The 20,225-nt window shown below is 49.4% G+C and overlaps 1 protein-coding gene across 1 annotated transcript in view; it reads right to left on the bottom strand.

The window, feature by feature from the left end:
- Positions 1–2,606: 2,606 nt before the first annotated feature.
- The window catches only part of iqsec2a (IQ motif and Sec7 domain ArfGEF 2a), a gene marked incomplete at both ends in the record, with an annotated part of 82,022 nt that continues 64,403 nt past the window's right edge, over positions 2,607–20,225 (bottom strand). Inside the window, 12 exons of the mRNA XM_080534404.1 lie at positions 2,607–4,082; positions 4,694–4,743; positions 8,239–8,433; positions 8,826–8,987; positions 10,762–10,861; positions 11,416–11,541; positions 12,005–12,144; positions 12,566–12,732; positions 13,732–13,854; positions 15,793–15,954; positions 16,684–17,984; positions 20,153–20,225. The exon at positions 20,153–20,225 is cut by the window's right edge and continues 281 nt beyond it. Of these exons, the coding sequence (XP_080390530.1) occupies positions 2,607–4,082; positions 4,694–4,743; positions 8,239–8,433; positions 8,826–8,987; positions 10,762–10,861; positions 11,416–11,541; positions 12,005–12,144; positions 12,566–12,732; positions 13,732–13,854; positions 15,793–15,954; positions 16,684–17,984; positions 20,153–20,225 (4,075 nt within the window). The remainder of the gene's footprint in view (positions 4,083–4,693; positions 4,744–8,238; positions 8,434–8,825; positions 8,988–10,761; positions 10,862–11,415; positions 11,542–12,004; positions 12,145–12,565; positions 12,733–13,731; positions 13,855–15,792; positions 15,955–16,683; positions 17,985–20,152) is intronic.

Genomic DNA, 20,225 nt, shown 5'->3' with positions numbered 1-20,225 from the left:
CTAAGTGGTATGCTAATGAGGTGATGAAAACATCTGCCTTCTGAATAGACCCCCTCTGGAGGTTACAGGAAGTATAACACCAGCTGTGCGTCAGCCTCGGCCAATCAGAGAGCTGTAAACCCTGGGTGGTGGTGTGGGGGAGGGGCCGTGGGGGTGTAGTGTGTGACTGGCGGGATGCAGGAGGCTGCAGTGGGATTGGACGACTCCAGGCACTGACGGAGCGGCCTCTGCCTTCACTGTGTGCAAAACCACCAAACATTATTGACAAAGCAACAGCTCCACACTATGGAGATAGTCAGGGAAAATAATAGGAATCTGGTGTGACTGTGTGTGTGTGTTTGTTTGTATGTGTACGTGCGCGTGTGTGTGTGAGCACATGTGCAGGGTGTCACAGACCCAGTAGGCCTGGTCGAGTCAAGTAATCAATATTGAGTCGATATAAAGACATATCTTAACAAGTGTGTGACTTAGGCTATTTAACCGTTTTTTCAGTGGATTGTTTCTTTTTGAAACACATAGACATCGAATTACATACAGTATTTGTATTGCCAGTGCTTAACCACCCAACTAAGAAAACCACACCATCTGATCTTCCAGCACAATATGAAAAAGAAACCAAAAAACGGTACAAAACAATAGTTAGTTAGTATATTAGTAGTAGCTGTTACACCAACAATATCAATAATAATATCAGTAGTAATTGCCATCATACTGTACTGTAGGTACAACTCAAATATTGTGACCAAAACCAAGCACAAAAAACGAACACATGTTCCTCTCATTTAGAGCCAATATCTGAGAGAATGTCTTTGAGAGCTTGCACCGTTTGTTATGACTTTTGCTCCGAAAATATGTATGCGTTTCCATATGGTGAATAGAAAATGTCCAGAGCCTTTTCTCTGTCTCAATTACCTCAGATTAAAAGTTAAAATCATTCTTCTTTCTTTTCAGTTGCAGTAAAGTAGACCAATTAAATACAGAATAAAAAATGGCCAATATTCAACTGTATATTCAATTGTAACAATTGTTACAATTATAGAATTTGTGAATCGACTGCAAAGATGTCAATTCTTTGAGTAGAATACAGTACCAATATATCTTTAGTGTAATAAACTGTACTTTGACTTCATCGCTTTTGAGTAAATGCCAAGACAGTTAGATATGGGGGGTATAGGCATTCTAACATGTGGTTCAAATTGCACTGCACATTTTAAGGTACTATGTTAGTCTACAATCAATTAATATAAGAATTGACATTTAATATTCCCCCCCCTCCCCAATAATCATTGAAGTATGCATTCACAAACATCCAATAATATGATCAAGACTCTGTAGTGTTAAAAAAAAGCCTAAAGAGATACCAATACACTGGCATGAGAGGCTTATGACACTGTACAAAAAAACAAACCCTTTTTCAAAGAAAATACTGTTTGATAGTAGCAGACATTCCAGCTTTTTGCATTCAAGTCCTCCGAGGAATTAGGCTGTGGTCCCAAGTCACTGAGGAGTGTCCGTAAAAGAAGCACTGATGAGTCTCTTGGACCTATTAGAGCGGGCGAAAACTGTGGAAGTGACCAATGCGATGCCCACGTGTTGAACACACAGCGCCCCTGGTAACAGTAACAACTGTCTTTTAAAATCTAGTGCCTTTACGTTTGTACATATATAGGATTCTATATCTGTTAGTGTTTCACATGCTAATATGTCTCTGTTATGAACCTCTGCTATTACTGCACTGTTGTGTACACCTTTTCAGCTCCAAACCTATTTTGTGCACAATGCTAAAATGTTTGTCACGCTGCTAATACAGTACATCTTTATACTTCAACACCTGCTTTAAGCTGACCTCAGACCAGTGAGAGCCACTAACGCTTTCTTCATTGCACATCCACTCTGAGAAGCAAAGAGTCATGCCCGTACTGAGGTCCAAGACAGACACAGATTGGACGCTTGACTCCACATCCCACAACGCACCGGGTTTGGCCCCCCTTCCTTACACTAATCTTCTCAACTGGCGACGTATGATGAGGTCATAGACGCGTGCCCCCCCCGCTAAGACACAAACAACCACCGTTTCACCTGCACATCACTAAAAGACAGTCCTCTACGGCGACCCACTGACGTCTACCTCCTGTCTCTGTCTCCACCAACAAACGCTCTCTGTTTTGCGATATATATCACAGACCGGCTTTCATTGGCTGAAGTGTCAAGTGTAGTGGACTGTATATGAATATCCTACCTCCAATAGGAGCCAGCCAAAATCCAGAGAAAGAGAGAGGGAGAGAGAGAGAGAGAGACGTGTGTAGAGGAGTAACTGGAACAAGAGCAACGTTCGTCCATGCATACAGTAACAGTACAGCATCAGTCTGTGTTTCTGCGTGAGTGTCCCGTCCTCCCGAACTGTCGGCTCTGAGGGAAGCGGATGTGGAAGTAGCAGAGCCTGAGCAGGCTGCGTCTCCTCCTCCCCTTCCTCCTGCCGCGCGGGGCCGCCTGGCCGTGGGCCCTCCTCCTCCTCCTCATCATCATCATCCTTCTCCTCTCCGCTCTCAACAGCGCCCCCTGGCTGCTCGCCCCGGGGTCCCAGCCTCGTGCCCCCCCTCCTCGTCTCACACCACCGTGCTGATGCGGTTGATAGGCTTGGACTTGGAGCTGCTGCCCCCCGTGCCCGTGCTGCTGCCCCCCCCGCCCCCACCCTGCTGCTGCCCGGGGTGCTGGAGGGGGTGAGGGGAGAGAGGGGTAAGCGGGATATGGGGGGACGAAGGGGGGGGTAAAGGGGAGTGGGGCGGGGGAGGGGGGATGGAAGAGAGCGGCGGGTACTGGGGCAGGTACTGGGGGGCCTGGGGGATGTGACGTGCCGACGGCACCTGCGGGGGCGCCGCGAAGATGAAGTGGGGCTGGTGCTGGGAGTAGGACACGAGGTTGGGGCTGTGGGGCCCGTGGCCCAGGCCCGGGTGGGGGCTGTGCACGAGGTGGCCTGGGTGGGGGCTGTGGATCTGGCCGGGGTGGGGGCCATGGTTGTGCGTGTGCTGCATGTGAGCGTGGGAATGTGCGTGCGGGTGGGGCTGCGAGTGGGACAGTGTCAGGGGCAGCTTGCCGCCAACGCCGCCGGCCCCCCCACTCCCAGCCCCCCCCCGCGGGACCGACTGTATGGTGTGCGTAGAGTGCGTGTGGTAGAGGGCCAGCGGCGGGGGCACCGGGGAGCGAGGCGTGTGAGGGGTGTGAGGGGTGTGAGGCGTGTGAGGGGTGTGAGGGGAAAGGGGGGGCCCCGGGGGGGGGCAGCAGCCACCCGGGCCCATAGACATGCTGGCGTGGGCGTAGCGTCCATGCTGCTGGGACATCTGGGACATCTGCTGGAGCTGCGTGTGGGAGGGAGCGCCAGCGAGGCTCCCCATAACGCCCATGACCCCCCGCTTGGGCAGCGAGCCTCGGTGGAGGGTGTGGGGCGTGGGCGCCTGGGTGGAGGGCGGGCTGGGGATAGGCACGGTCTGGACGTGGTAGCGGTGGTGACTGTGGTAGGGCGGCGGCGGCTGACCGGCGCCGCCGCCACCGCTGCTGCTGTTGTTGTGGCAGTACTGGGCGTGCAGCGCCTGGATCTTGGACGGCCCACCGGGATCCGACTGGCTGAGGGCAGACGGGGAGGGTGGGGGCGGGCCGCCGGTGGTGGGCGGGGGCACAGGTGCAGGGTAGTGTGGCAGCCCCGGGGGGATGAGAGGCCCAGGGTGTTTGCCACGCCGGCTGCCGAACAGGTTGCCCAGGAAGGAGCCCCCCGCGCTGGGGCCAGGCCCTACCAGGCCGCCCCCGATCCCACCTATCCCACCTATCCCACCCATGCCACCCATCCCACCCATGCCACCCATCCCACCCATCCCTCCTCGGTCTGCGCTGCTGGGGGGCGCTCCTCCACCCCCAGCCGTCCCAGCAGCGTTGTGTTGTTGCCCCGGCCCACCCCCCATCCCCACTCCGGGGCTCAGGATGGGGCGTTGGGGCCGGTAGTCTTCTAGTCCATAGCAGGCGCCGGGCGGGATACCTCCTCCGGCCATGGGGAGGCGCTGGTGAGGCCTGGGGCTGCTAATGACGGAGCCCTGTGGCAGAGAAGAAGAGCAGAGAGACAAGAGAGGCAGAGAAGAAGAGTGAGCCGAATACAAGAAAACCCCACACACCTCGGACGGCCTGGGCTTTAGAAACACGGCAGCCATTAGACGGAAACGTGGAGAATGACGGAAAAAAAGGGCGGACAAGCCGGAGTCACATGCTGCGGAGGGCCCGCTCCGTAAAAACCTCAGTGAACACACACTAGGCGTGCCATGCAGGTGCTTTCGCGTGCAGTTTCCATACCAGAGATACACACACACACACACACACACACACACAGAGAACACACATATTACATCATATCCATGCGCAGACGTTCAGGGAACATCAAAAAACAGTCAGTGAGGCGATGCGGAACACGCCGGACAAACAGATATTGCCATGCCTTGTACGGACAGACGTTTGGTGTAATTTAGAACAGGTTAGTGACGATGGAACATTGATGAAGGAGAATAGTGAACATTCATTCAAGCAAAATGACACAAACATTTGGTGGTTGTTGGTTCTTGCTGTTGTTGTTTTTTTTTTTGGGGGGGGGGTGACATGAAAAAGCATGATTTTCTCTCCACACCAATCCTCCCCCCTCAGAAAACAGACTTACTTCCATCGTACTGTCCAGGGAGCCGACACTGTTTCTGCGACCGCGCTTCCCTGCAAAACCCCGAAAGCAGGAGAGCAAAGAGCAGCCAGGTCAAAGGTCAGAGGAGAGGTCAGCAGCTGGCTTCCCTCAATCCAAATCCCCCCCCCAAAAAACGGCTGTGCATGCACATAGATATGACATCCTCAGGGAGCGTTGGTGACCCTGTCAGGCACCCGTACAAAATGACAAAGCGCCAGTGGTATTTTGTTCGGTATACGATGATGACGGCAGGCTATGGCAGGGTCGTGGGGGGGAGGGGACAGAAGACAGCTGATCCTAGATGAACGACTCAGGGTAGAAGGACAGTCATGAGAACAGCGAGGCTGGAAGTGAACACAGTGTACCCCCCCACCCCATTTCACATCCACAAGTTCACAGCTCATTTGGCCATGGCTGCGTGCCGCTCGCAGCTCTTTCCACTGACTGCACTGTGCGCTCAACCCAGACAAAACAAAACTTTTTTCTTTTTCTTCTCTCTCTCTTCCTCTCCCTCTCCTTCCAGTGATCTCGTAGGGACTGACTGCTGTAAACGGATCTTTTCAGATGAGTGCCAATGTCCTTTTTTCCGACGTTGTATGACGTCTGAAGTGACCCGATTCCATTGAGAAATGGAACCGATGGCCTTATGGAGACAGAACTGACGTCAGGAGCAGCTCATTCAGGATTCATTATTGGTTTTCACGAGGTGACACGTCAATACTCTCTACTGGCTGTTTGGCAGGTTTCCTAGTGGGGAATTAAATACGTCAGATGTCGTAGTATCAAGTGATGCAGACAGAAGCATCCATCATCTCTCATCACGCTGACACTTGTAGAAGCCATTTCCTATTTTTATTCTAACCATGAGGCATTTTAAAATAGCAATATTCCAATATGAATAACTCCCTATAGATTTCATATATGTTATACAGTACCATATATTTTTTTATTTCAGTTTTTTAATCTGTTCCTTTTTCTTTCTTTTGCACTGTGTTTTGTACAGCAGTTTGCTGATGTCTTAGTCATTTACATTTTTTATCTGTTCTTTTGCACTGTATTGTGCACTTTGAGCTGAATTCTTATGTATGAAAAGTGCTCTATAAATAAATATATAAATAAAGCTTATTATTATTATTATTATTATTATTATTACAGGTCCCTGAGGGGGGAGGGTAAGGGAGTTAGACTATTGTATCTAAAGGTGCGTCCCAATAATCTTTCTGTGTTTCCTTACAGCTTCCTTCCTTGTTTCCTTCTACAAAACTCATTGGAGGAGAGGATCTAAGGTCCCTCTCCTTACATGTTCTCCTTCAATGCTTTTTGAGAGCAAGATGCGAGGAGAAAGGATGCAAGGACATAGAGCAAAGACTACTGGGACGCGTCCTGAGTTTCTCAGGTTTTTCTTGACTTTGTTTTAATTACAATGACTGATGTATGGTTGATTCACTTGGACAAATGTGACAGGTCTGGTTCAAAAGTCCTCAAGTAGGGCATGGTCATTTTTCTTTTCTTTTTTCTGATCATGAAAGTGCAAGTTGTAAGCTTTCACATAATGTGTCATATATTGAAATCTGAAAATAGTTGAAGAAGATGCTTATTTGATACTTATTTGAATGTTGGTCCACCTCAAACCAAATAGCAGAGAAACACGCTCTGAATCAAAACACACGCAAAACAGCTGCTAATAGCTAGCGCTGAAAAGGAACATCGCTACGAACATCTCACTGCATGTTTAGCACATCACAACATGCTGATAGTACATCAACATGCTAAAGACACATAACTACACATAATTAGATGATCACACACATGGGCGATTTTAGACCCTTTTCAGGGGTGCTTGAGCACTAAACTTCATCCCTACAAAAAATATGAAGAACTATTATTATTATTTCCTGAAATCATTTTTAGCCCAATTACAGATTCAAATGGCTTTATTTAAACAGATTTAATATCCAGTATTATTTTTTAAGTCATGATGTTACACTCCAGTACAGTAGCCTAAGTACATGTACCTCATTGGTAATGTTAGTCCACCAGTAGTCTCGCATAGCCAGACAGGGTTGCCAGATGCGGCGGGTTACGGACGAATGGGCTACTTTTGATCACACTGGGGCGGGAAAAAAAGCATTTAGGCGGTATCAAAATATCAGTGCCTGAAAGTTACAGAATGTGTGAAGTTAAAACACACACCGTAGTAGCTATATTATTTTAGGTGAAGTTGTCACAATGTTTATTTTTCTGATAGAATTGGGCTTTAAGGTATATTTACAGTACATGGACAGTGGATTGAAGCTCATTGGAAATGTCTGTTTTTCCATAGATGGACATACGGTTCACATTCAGGTGATAGAATAAGGTCAAAATGACATTATCTGACTGCAATGCCCACAGCAACCCAATATTCAATTACAATAATGTTATAAATTGATATGGATCAATTTATACCTCTTAGATTATAAATACTTGTTATGTTTGCCTTTTGGTTGACAGCAAAAGAGGAAGAGAGGAGGATAGAGAGGGAGAGAAGGAGAGAGAGCAGGATGGAGTCTGCACACCAGAAAGAGAGAGCAAGAACCAGGTGAGGTAAATATTTTTGTGTGTGATTGTCAGTGCAAAAAGTGAGAGAGGAGGATAGAGATGTCAGAGAGAGAGAGAGAGAGAGAGAGAGAGAGAGAGAGAGAGAGAGAGAGAGAGAGAGAGAGAGAGCAAGCAAGAGCAGGAAGAACCAGTTGAGAAAGTGGACAGATGTACAAATGTACTCATCACTTTGGATACAAGCTCTAAATGCTAAATGAGTACTTAAATGTCCAAATGTAAATGTAATGAGTCCTACAGTTCTCCGACTGGCCAGCAGATGGGGACAGAACCCCATATACAGTAGCGCCACGGCAATTACATCAGAAAAACACTTCTGACCTTCAGTCTGTCTGCCTGTCTACCTGTCTGTCTCCCTCTCTGTTTGTCTACCTATCTGTTTGTCTGTGTTCCTTGTGAGTCTGTCTAAGATCGAAGCGTCCTAATGACACTCATTTGAAATGACCCTCTGCTTACTCCATCTCCCGCATCGACATCATAATGATAGTCACTAACAGAAGATGGAAGTGATGTCTAGACCTTCGGTCAAAGGAGATGGCTGATTGAAAAGGTTAAGTGGATATTTAAACGAATTACCACTGGAAACAGATTCATTAAAACCCTGGGTAGTGCTGATGTCTGGGACATTGTGTTTGTGTCGGAGTATGATATATACCTGTTATTGTATCAGACCTGTGTCTATATGTATTTCCCATTATATGTACCCATACTGTATGGGTTTGATGTAAATGGCAAATGCTTCGAGGTGTGCATGGCTGTCGTTAGGGATTGTGCACTTTGGGGACCGTTCATTTGGTTCCATTGTACCATGAAAACTAAACCGCATCTGAAGTATTGAAAAGCGTTTTACATGTGTTCATGTGTGTGTGTGTGTGTGTGTGTGTGTGTGTGTGTGTGTGTCTGTGCGCGTGTGCGTGTGTGTGTCGTACCTGAATCAGAGAGGTCCCTCAGGGACGAGCTGAGTGCCGTGCGTTTGAGTCCGTCCACGTTGGCGTAGGTGTCATCCAGACAGGGCCTTCCCAGAGTGCCGTTCACCGCCTCGCCCTTCATGCTGCCGCCAGCACCGGCAGCGCCGGCCCCCACGCCGCTGGGACGCATCACCCCCTTCTGCTTCTCCAGCTCCGCTGTACAGAGAACAGGGGGGTGGAGGAGGGATGGAGAAAGAGAGAGGGGGAGAGGGAGAGGAGGAGAGAGAGAGAGGGGGGAGAGAGAGAGCAAAAGAGAGCAAGAGAGAAAGATAGAGAGAGAGACAGATTTAGAGAGAGAGAGAGAGAGAGAGAGAGAGAGAGAGAGAGAGAGAGAGAGAGAGAGAGAAAAGGAAATAGAGAGGGGAGTAAAAGGAGTGGGTTAGGGGGGGGTAACAAGAGTAGAGTAGGAGTGGGAAGGAAATTATGTTTAATTTACAGACAATAAAGATAAAAGAGAGTACCCCCAAATTCCCTTCCAAAGGCACACATGTAGTTTCATCGCCGGGGTATTGTACTGTGGTAATGGGTATCATGTCCTGTATACTCACATTCCACCCGGTACTTCTCCATCTCCTGCACCTCGGTGATGCTCTCTCGTAGGTCGCTGGTGAAGCGTGTGCGGTCCTGCTGGCTGGGAGCCGTGAACACAATCAGGACCTTCCTCTCCCCTCCCGGGATGGCCGAGGTCAGCCGGATGCCGTGGGGGTAGTCTGCAGGGGAGGCACACACACACAGACCCAGGGCTGTACCGGTCAACGCCTCCTTTACAGTACGGACCGTAGCCTCTGATATGGTAGTGTACGAGTACGAGTGATGTGTTTACTGGTAGTACTACTCCATGGTAGTGGAGTACGAGTGATCTGTTTACTAGGGATGCCCTGATTGATCGGCTAGCAATTGAAATGAGCCGATACTCGGGGGAAATCCGATAATGCTTTCTCGTCGCTGATCACGACAAACGATCAAAGACGCAAACAACGTGAGCCAATTCATTGTCGCATGCTCATGAACCTAAACGTCGCAGATATGTGAATTACTTGTTGTAGTCTAACTGGCAAGTTGGCATTTTGTAAATAGAAAGAAGGCTTAAACCTACGCCTAGTTTAGAATAGAAGTACAAACATAAGTATGGAAGTACTATAAAGTGTGTGAGACAGATGTCACAGATGCCATCTGCAATATGTGCAAGGATAAAATACCTTGTGGGGGAGCTACGATAAAATCCTTCAACACAACCAATTTAATAAGGCACTTGAAGTTGAATCACATAGCGGAGCATGGCGAGTTTGAAAAGCTGAGAAGAAAAAGGTTGAGAAAATGTACAGACACAACTCGGCCAGCCTATCAAAAGGTTTGTGGAGATTTTTTAAAAGGCTCTTAAAACATTTAGACCTAGGCCTCGCTTTATCAGATGCTCTAAATGATAAATGTCTCAACCACACTCATTTAAAAAAGAAATTAGTATTAGGTATTGGTATTAGGCTATTATTTGATCGGTATCAGCAGTATATTGGCAGATATTGCTCATAGATTATCGGTATCTGTATCGGTAAACGGTATCGGGGCATCCCTAGTGTTTACTGGTAGTACTCCATGGTGGTGGAGTATGAGTGATGTGTTTACTGGTAGTACTCCATGGTAGTGGAGTATGAGACGCATTACGTTTTTGCTGTATAAGACCAGAGCTGTGCTACCATACGGTAGCGTGTGTGTATACTGTATATATACAGGATTGGGATGTAGGAGGAGGAAAAAAAGTTTGACTTTTTGGACACTTGGACACTTAAACACTTGGACACTTAAAATGTGCAAAAGATTCACTCATTTTCATAAACCCTAATCTCCCAATAATAATAATGTAATTATTAATAACGTAAATGGTGTTATTTCACCGTTATTTTATCCTTCACTACATCACTGTACAGATATTTAGTATATGCAATACTGTATGTACAGTAGTATAGGCAACAGTACATGATGTTCTTTATGTTACAGTGAGTCACACACTACAATCTGCACAACAAGCCAGATATGCTGACTGTCCAAATAGGAGTGTACAGCTCCACACATCCTGGCACAGCTAGGCTACAGTATATCTCTGCATTGTACGGTATGGCTGTGGAGCTACTGATAACAATCTGCATAATCTGATAAATAGGATGATTGTGATCTACAAACTACAATCTGTCACAGTCAACGGGGGGGGGGGTAAAGAGCCAAGGGGGCAACAAGAATAAATAAAATCTAAATGAAAACAAATCGTTTCTACAGCGCCTTTTACCATGACAACATAACCCATTAGGAGATAAACATCATCAACGGTATACGGTTTGGAAATTATAGGCGGGGATTTGGGGAGGGGGGGGTAAAAAAAAAGCAGCTAAAATTGCCTGCGTTTCTGCTGTCGTGTGCACATGCATACTGCGGGGGTATAAATAGACGGGAGGGACAGATGGAGGGACAGATGGAGAGACAAGTACTTACAGGAGTTCTGGAACATGTGAACTTGCATCTCCACCAGAGGGAAGGACTGTCTGAAACTGTATGTCACCGACGTCTTCTTCTTCTGGAAGATCTTGGTCACCTGAGGAGGGAGGGAGGGAGGGAGGGAGGGAGGCAGACGTTATGTTACCGAAGGCCAGCGCCTCTACGCTAAGCTGCCGTGGCAGAGGGGAGGTCGTTGGGCCAGGAGAAGAGGAGATGGGGGTAGTCCACTCTCCTCTATGGGGAGAACAGAGAGGACTGGAGCAGCATTATCACAAGTGAAAATGGTTTTGAAATATTCCATTATTTTGAAGCCGGGTTCATTTAAACAATGACGTTTCTTTTATTATATTCGTTCAGATTTGCACCCCCAATGTGAGGACATTATTATAGAGCACACAGTGTACTCTAATAACTCCTGGGAGACAAATAACAAATAAGGTATACTGTCCCACCGTGCACTGTCCATACAGTCATGTCTTTTGCGCTATGCTATCTGGTTAGATGCCGAACTGCGGTTCGTTGTCTTGGTACGTGGTACTCTGTCAATGACGCTAACTTTGAATCAAATGGAATGAAATGTAATCTAATCTCTAATCGTGTCCTACGCCAGTCTGGTACAGGCTGAGGAGAGGAGGCTGAGGTGCTTCGTACCACCAGCAGGTCGTTGAAGAGGAAGACCTCTCTCTGGTGGACCCCGCTCCTCTGGGGTCGGTTAGGGTCAGGGACCTCGTACAGCTGGCAGCAACACACCAGCCTGCGGTGGGGCAAGGACAGCACCTGCACACACACACACACACACACACACACACACACACACACCGGGCGCACACATACGCACACACACACACACACACAGGCACGCACACGCATACACACAAATCAGAGGAAGGTTAATGGTCACGTGCATCACACACGGCTAAAATCTTCTCCTGATCAGTATTCAGACAGCACCATTGCCGACAAGACCGAAAGTCAAACCAAAACCAAAACGACTCTACCTTCTTTTAGTAATGTTCAAATAGTCAACGTAAACGAAGACGAGACGGTACAGGCTTTTAGCAGATTCAACATTCGTAGAAACCCCTGTATCTCTGGGGAAATCGCCACGTCTCTACATTCGTATCAGGGCTTTTTTTGGCGTTTTCTTTTTTTTACCGGATCAGACATTTCACAAAAGCAGATTATTTTTTTTCCAAAAGCAAAGTTCCAACAGTGACTCAAAATGTTTGGTGTGACTCACAGGCTTCTTGCCCACCACGACCCTCTCCACCGCCTGGACTTGGGAGACGTGGTCGTCGTTGGTGCGGAGCTCCCACTTCTGGATGCGCTGGTAGATCCCTACCAGTAGGTCTCTAGGGATGTCCTGACCGTTGTCCACTCCTGGGGCGGTAAAAAGAACAGGAGAGAGAGAGAGAGGGGGGGGGGGGGGGGGGAGAAAGAAGATGAGTGACAGACCATTTAGTAGACTGCTGATACAGCGTACAGATAGAGGTGGAAGAGATAACACAGAGGAGAGAGGCAGAGAGATGAGAAAGATGACAGACAGAGTGAGAGAGAGAAAGAGATTGACAGAGGCAAACAAGAATGAAGAGAGTGAGAGAGGGAAAGAGAGAGAGAGAGATTGACAGAGGCAAATAAGAAAGAAGGGAGAGAGAGAGAGAGAGACGGAAGAGAAGATAGAAGACAGGGTGAGTGAGATAGGGTGTGAGACAATGACATAAGATGGAGGAGATGAAGGTGTGTATGTAGAGTGGGAGGCCTACACGTGTCACGGTGGTCCTCCTCCTCCTCCTTCTCCTACCTCTGAGGTTCTTGACGAAGTCCTCCAGCTTCATCTTCCTCTCAGGCTTTACGTTGGGGCTGTACATGTCTGTGTTGAGGAGGATGATGGCAAACGCCAGGATGAAGATGGTGTCGGGGTTCTGGAACTGCCGTATCAGCACCGGGTTACACACACAATACCTCTGACTGAGAGAGAGAAAGGAGATGGGGGGGGGGGGGGGGCGGGAGAGAGAAGGACAAAGAGAGATATTGGAGGGAGCAGAGTACCGTATTTTCCGGACTATAAGTCGCACTTTTTGCATGGTTTGGCTGGTCCTGCGACTTATAGTCAGGTGCGACTTATATATCAAAATATATATAATTTCATACTGACTGACATGAACCAAGGAGTAAACATTATCGTCGACAGCCGCGAGAGGGCGCTCTGGGCTTGTGACTATATGCCTCTCCGGTACCACTGAAGAAATGAACTGGAGCTTGAAACTTGCTTACCGGTAACTTGCTTGTTGGACTCGCTGGCTTGTTATGTTAATTTAGCCTATTCAGCCTCCCAGGTATGTTCTTTATGCTATTGTGTAGCTAAATAACTGTTAATGCGTTACGTTAACATACCGGACACCTATTCAGCCTGTTGTTCTGTGTGCTATTGTGTAGTTGAATTACTTGCCTAAATGTCTGTTCTTGGTCTTGGATTTTGTGAAATACATTTCTAAATAAATGCAACTTATAGTTCAGTGCTTATATATGTTTTTTTCCTCTTCATGACGCATTTTTTGACTGATTTGACGGACTTATACTCCGGAGCGACTTATAGTCAGGAAAATACGGTAATACATTTAGGGGACGTGTTTATCCAAAGCGACTTATAATTAGAGATTACAGGGACAGTCTCCCTGGAGTAATTTAGGATATATATATATATATATATAGGAGAGGCAGAAATGACCAAAATAAACAAACTGAGGTTGGGGTAAACTTCCTAACTTCAATCTAGTTAAATCCGATTTCAACGTAAGCAGTATCATGTCACATGTCATTTCAACTCCATCACATGACGGTCGTTGAAAGGTATTCATGGCGCACATACCGTGAACCCACACACATTTCAATTGGAATTGGAATCGACCCCCCACCCCCCCCCACCCTGGTCTCCACGCTGCCCACCGCGACCTCCGGTGCTGGTACCTGAAAGCCTCCACCAGTCTCTCCACCTTCTGGGCCTCTCCCTGGACTTTGATCTGGGCCTGGAACTTCCTCAGAGCGTCATCCAGATCCATCCCAGAAAAATCCATCTCATCCACCACACAACTGAGGACCAGGGAGAGAGGGTAGGGGAGAGGGAGAGGGGGAGGAGGACGAAGAGGGAGATGGAGATAGGGAGGGAGGGAGGGAGGGAGGGAGGGAGAGAGAGTACACACAGTACAGAGAATAAGAGGGATATACAGTATGAAGGCTGTATGTCTAGAGGCATGTTATGTAATTTTGTCTCTGTGTAGAGTCAGTATCTCTTCCTCATGATGCCATGAGGGTAAGTGATGACATTGGTTAGTGATGACACTGGTTAGTGATGCCACTGGTTAGTGAGGCCACTGGTTAGTGATGCCACTGGTAAGTAAGGCCACTGGTAAGTGATGCCACTGGTTAGTGACATCACTGGTTAGTGATGCCACTGGTTAGTGATGCTACTGGTTAGTGATGCCACTGGTTAGTGAGGCCACTGGTTAGTGACGTCACTGGTTAGTGATGCCACTGGTAAGTGATGCCACTGGTTAGTGATGGCACTGGTTAGTGATGTCACTGGTTAGTGATGCCACTGGTAAGTGAGATCACTGGTTGGTTAGTGAGGCCACTGGTAAGTGATGCCACTGGTTAGTGATGCCACTGGTTGGTTAGTGATGCCACTCGTAAGTGAGGCCACTGGTTGGTAAGTGATGCCACTGGTAAGTGATGCCACTGGTTAGTGAGGCCACTGGTTAGTGATGCCACTGGTTAGTGAGGCCACTGGTTAGTGAGGCCACTGGTTAGTGATGCCACTGGTTAGTGATGACACTGGTTAGTGAGGCCACTGGTTAGTGATCCCACTGGTTAGTGATGACACTGGTTAGTGATGCTACTGGTTAGTGAGGCCACTGGTTAGTGATGCTACTAGTTAGTGATGCCACTGGTTAGTGAGGCCACTGGTTAGTGATCCCACTGGTTAGTGATGCCACTGGTTAGTGATGCCACTGGTTAGTGAGGCCACTGGTTAGTGATCCCACTGGTTAGTGATGCTACTGGTTAGTGAGGCCACTGGTTAGTGATGCCACTGGTTAGTGATGCCACTGTTTAGTGAGGCCACTGGTTAGTGATCCCACTGGTTAGTGATGCTACTGGTTAGGGAGGCCACTGGTTAGTGAGGCCACTGGTTAGTGATGCCACTGGTTAGTGAGGCCACTGGTTAGTGATCCCACTGGTTAGTGATGCCACTGGTTAGTGAGGCCACTGGTTAGTGAGGCCACTGGTTAGTGATGCCACTGGTTAGTGAGGCCACTGGTTAGTGATGCCACTGGTTAGTGAGGCCACTGGTTAGAGATGCTACTGGTTAGTGAGGCCACTGGTTAGTGATCCCACTGGTTAGTGAGGCCACTGGTTAGTGATCCCACTGGTTAGAGATGCTACTGGTTAGTGATGCCACTGGTTAGTGAGGCCACTGGTTAGTGATGTCACTGGTTAGTGATGCCACTGGTAAGTGAGATCACTGGTTTGTTAGTGAGGCCACTGGTAAGTGATGCCACTGGTTAGTGATGCCACTGGTTGGTTAGTGATGCCACTGGTAAGTGATGCCACTGGTTAGTGAGGCCACTGGTTAGTGATCCCACTGGTTAGTGATGCTACTGGTTAGTGAGGCCACTGGTTAGTGAGGCCACTGGTTAGTGATGCCACTGGTTAGTGAGGCCACTGGTTAGTGATCCCACTGGTTAGAGATGCTACTGGTTAGTGATGCCACTGGTTAGTGAGGCCACTGGTTAGTGATGCCACTGGTTAGTGAGGCCACTGGTTAGTGATCCCACTGGTTAGAGATGCTAGTGGTTAGAGATGCTACTGGTTAGTGATGCCACTGGTTAGTGATGCCACTGGTTAGAGATGCTAGTGGTTAGTGATGCCACTGGTTAGTGATGCCACTGGTTAGTGATGCCACTGGTTAGAGATGCCACTGGTTAGTGATGCCACTGGTTAGTGATGCCACTGGTTAGTGATGCTACTCACTCCAGCACGTCCTTGTTGAACTGCTTCTGCCGGCAGCCCAGGAACTCCCCCACCATCTGCCTGCTCAGGCCCTTCCTCTCCAGGATGAAGCGGGCGATGCCCACCGGCGTGTCGGACACGAAGCCCCGCTCGATCAGGTACTGGATACCCTTCTCTGGCTTCCTGCGCGGGGAGACCACACACATACACATACACACACACACACACACACACACACACACATAGACGCATGAGAGAGAGGGACACACGCGTTGATGCACACACACACAAACAGACACACTCACACAAATGCATGCGCATCACACATCGAACGGACAGACACACACAGACACACACGCGCACACACACAGACACACAGACACACACGCACGCACACACAGACGCACACACACAGTGAGATGAGATCAAGTCCAACCGATTTGAAAGACTCAGTCGCAGCTCCCCCGGAGGGAGAGAGAAGGAGGGTATCAACACGCGTTCACTCCCTCATCTAAGTCCCCGCTCAGCCTGCTGACTGGAGGGTTACCTTCATCTCTACCACCCACTGCTTTTTACCCTGCCGTCACACCATCATATGATCATATTATTACCACCATACTACCCTATTGTCTCTGTCTGTCTGTCTGTCTGTCTGTCCATCTATCTATCCATCCATGGCTTCCTCCCTCCCCTCCCTTCCCCCCCTCCATCATCCATCTACTGTATCTATCATTATATCCATCCATCCCTCCCTCCCTCCATCCATCCATGTGTTCCTCCCTTCCTTCCTTCCCTCCATCATCCATCTACTGTATCTATCAATATATCCATCCATCCACCCGCCCTCCATCCCTCCATCTCTCCATCTCTCCATCCACCCCCTCCCAGGTAGTGCCCCCCCCCCCTCCTTACTTGTTGAAGAGGTTGAGTCCGATGCGGTACTGCCGCCTCTGGACCACGTCGTTGTTGAAGGCGGGGGAGTCCCAGCTGTGGCGGCTCTCCCTCTGGTAGGTCTGCTTCCCCAGGGGGGGCAGGGGCTCCCGGAGGCTGTCCCGCGACGACGACCCCGAGCTGCAGTTGATGGTCTCGTTGGAGTTGGTGGTGGAGTTGAGCGAGTCGTTGTCCCCGTCCGACTGCTCCAGACCCCCCCCCCCGCCGGAGGAGGGCAGCGGCGCCGTGGCCGAGGACGAGGACGACAGCGGGGTGAGCGGGGGGTTCTGCTGCTGGGGCGACTGGGACGACGACGAGTCCTGGTACTGGTGGTGGTGGTGGTGGGGTTGGGGGTGGTGCATGGGGTGGTGGTGGGGGTGGGGATGGGCCTGGTGGGGGTGCGGGTGGGGGTTGGGGTGGGGGTGGGGGTTGGGGTGGGGGTGGTGGTGGTGCAGGACCGTGTGGTGGGGGAGGTGGACGGGGATGGCCGAGGGGTGGACGGGGATGGCCGAGGGGTGGACTGGGCGGCCGGGCGTAGCGGCCGCGGGGGTGCGGGTCTGGCCCTGGGCCGTGGGGACGGAGCGTCCGTTGGGGTTGTGTTTGATGGTGCCCTGAGGTGACCCCACTCCTCCTCCTCCCCCCGCCGCCGCCGCCGAGGGGTCCTGCTGCTGCTCGTAGACCAGCTGCCTGCTGAGGGACCCCCGGTCCGAGCGGTCGCTCATGTCCACCGAGCTGTCGCTGGGGGGCTCGATGGTGAGCAGGGGCAGGTGGGTGCCACGCAGGCGGAAGTCCCGGCACTCCGTGCAGGGTGTGCTGCGGCGGCTGGTGCCCTGGCTGGTGGCCCCGCCCTCCGTTTCCCGGCTGTCCTCACGGCCACCGCCGCCCCCGGCCGACCCCCCGCCTCCGCCTCCTCCTCCGCCTCCTCCGCTCATGCCCCAGTACTCCGTGTCGGTGCTGCTGGGGGCCCTGTCGGTGGAGAGGGGGGAGGAGGGGAGGCCGTCGTCCATGTAGAGGGTGACGTCGCTGTACGAGGTGGCCGTGCTGTCCTCGTGCATGCTCAGCCCCCCTCCTCCCCCGCCCCTCTCCCGATCTCCTCCCCCCCCCGGGCCGCCCCCGCCCCCCCCACCGCGGCGGGACGAGGGGTTGTTGGTCCAGACGCACTCGCCGAAGTCGTCGGCCTCCACCACTCCCATCCCTCCCCCCTCGCCGCTGCCCTCTTGGGAGTCCTCTCGCCCCGACTGACAGGTGAGGGAGTCGTCCATGGAGTCTGCCAGAGACTTCACCTGGACACACACACAAGAAGATACACACACACAAACACACACACACACACACACACGGTTAAAGCAATCATTGAAGATACACGCACTGGTGTTAAATGGTAGTAGAAGAGGTTCACTGTAAAATGTCCATTTTTGTCAACATCAATATGATGTCTATGCAAGACTCTGTATAACCGAAGGACCTCAATGGAAGTTGGGATTAAAATGAAGAGTTGATTTAAAAGCTGAAATGAGTATGTTAGGCAGTAGCGTGATTCGATTAGCGAACACGCTGACAGACATGCAATTACCTCAGTACCGCCTATGGCCCATTGAATACGGCAAGAATAGAGAAACTGAACAGACCGGCCATCATATCAGGAAATAACAATCTGTCTCTCCATAACCCCGGCGATAATAATGTAGAAAGAGACGCCTCTTCCTCTAAACAGCCTGCAGAGACATACCGCTCCATCTTATGGTATTACTACTTAACGTTTATTTTACCAGGGGGTCCCATTGACGTCAAGAGACCTATTTTACAGGATAAAGCCTGCCCAAGGGAGATACACCAAAGTTAATATGTTCTTATGTTCTGTATGATCTTATCTCCATTTGCATTTCATTTCGATATATACTGCCCTCTCTTCGCCTTTGTTTTGATCTTTTTGCTTGTATTTCTGTTTAGAGGAGCTGTCAGTTCTCAACATTGTCCCTAATACTAATATAACCCCCCCAAAATGGACCTGCAGTGTCGGACATCAGCTGTGATGTTTCTGCATGGTTTGAAAAGGCAGCTGCCAGAGACAGAAAGCAGGAAATGAGCTCACTCCCCTAGAGCACCCCTGGACAATTGTAAACAAGCCTGCATCACTCCAAGACACTGCATTTTAGAAAACGCATTTTTGTGACCGAAATGGCGCTCGTCAATCAAACATTTCCTTGGATGTTCAAGGAATCTTCTTCCCTGATCGCCACCGATGAACCAAAGTCATCACAACCTTTAAGAAAGGTTGAATCTTACATATGACACCATCCTTATAAGCAAGGGTGCACATAACTGGTGCGCCAGTGCGCATGCGTCGCCAAAATGCATGCTGCGCGGCAGATCAGCCGCATGAACGCGCTCTGGCGCACCAACAGCTGGGAGAGGAATTTACTTCCTCAAAATCCAACTGCTGACAGTGCTGACTGCTGCATCACTGCAAGCCCCACTAAGTAACTATTTGCCGTCCCCTCAGCCGAAGGCCCGACGAGTAATCCATCACAACAGTCGACCGACGACGACCACGGCGACTCCCCTCACGAAAACATTCGGAAAGTATCGTAACTCGTACTTTCATTCCGCGTATCGCGTATCGCACGGTTATCACGCCGACACGTGAAAATTCAGTCCCGAACGACTCGTCGCTAAAAGGGACACGTTTCTTTTCTCTGAAGCTTTCAAACGTTCAGACGTTTGTTTTACAGCTTCATTATCGCACCTCGACCCCTGAACCAGGGAATATGGTTGGGAATTCTATTAGGAAAAAAAAAAAGACTTTGTTGCACAATCAAAATAATGAGCTATTTAAAGTGATAGCCTACAACATCCTCTACCATGGTTGAAATTGAGGACAGTGATAACAGCAGTCAAGAGAGCAGTGATGATGATGATTAAGCTTGTAGCATAAATAAATGCTTAGGCTGTAAATTTTTGTTGAAAAGTTGATTTCAGTGTTTACAGAACAGAGCAGTGCTTAAAGAGATGTCAGTTGATTTCATTGTGTTTAAAGAACAGACATTCAGTTAGTGCTTAAAGAGATGACAGACTTCATGCTTAAAGAGCAGTCATTTGATTTTGCATTTGTTTCTTTTGTTCTGCACACAATAATTTGTTTGTTCATCTTTATTTATGAATAAATGTCGTTTTGCTAATATAAGTTATCCATGTATCCCTTTTTTATCCATCCTGTGGGACGGGTCGTGACTCGCGAGCTCGGGGAGCACCAAGCAGCATCCCTAGGTGCTCCTCTGAGCACTGGCCCCAAAAAGTTATGTGCACCCCTGCTTATAAGAAAAAAAACAAGGGTTCAAGAACAGGTTCAATTCACACCATGGTGTGTAAAACAACGCTTCAGTGAATCAGGTCCTCGATAAAAAAAAACTAATCCGACCCTATTCCAGAAACACCCCCATGCTCCTCCCACCTGTTTGGAGAAGGAGTCGTCCAGGTGGGTGTACTCCTCCCTGTCCCCCTGGCAGTGAGTGGGGGACTCCGGC

This window comes from Nansenia antarctica (assembly GCF_963989245.1).
Source record: "Nansenia antarctica genome assembly, chromosome: 6".
NCBI classification, from domain to species: domain Eukaryota; kingdom Metazoa; phylum Chordata; class Actinopteri; order Argentiniformes; family Microstomatidae; genus Nansenia; species Nansenia antarctica.
Note: the sequence above shows the minus strand (reverse complement) of the source record. Positions and strands in the feature narration are given on the sequence as shown.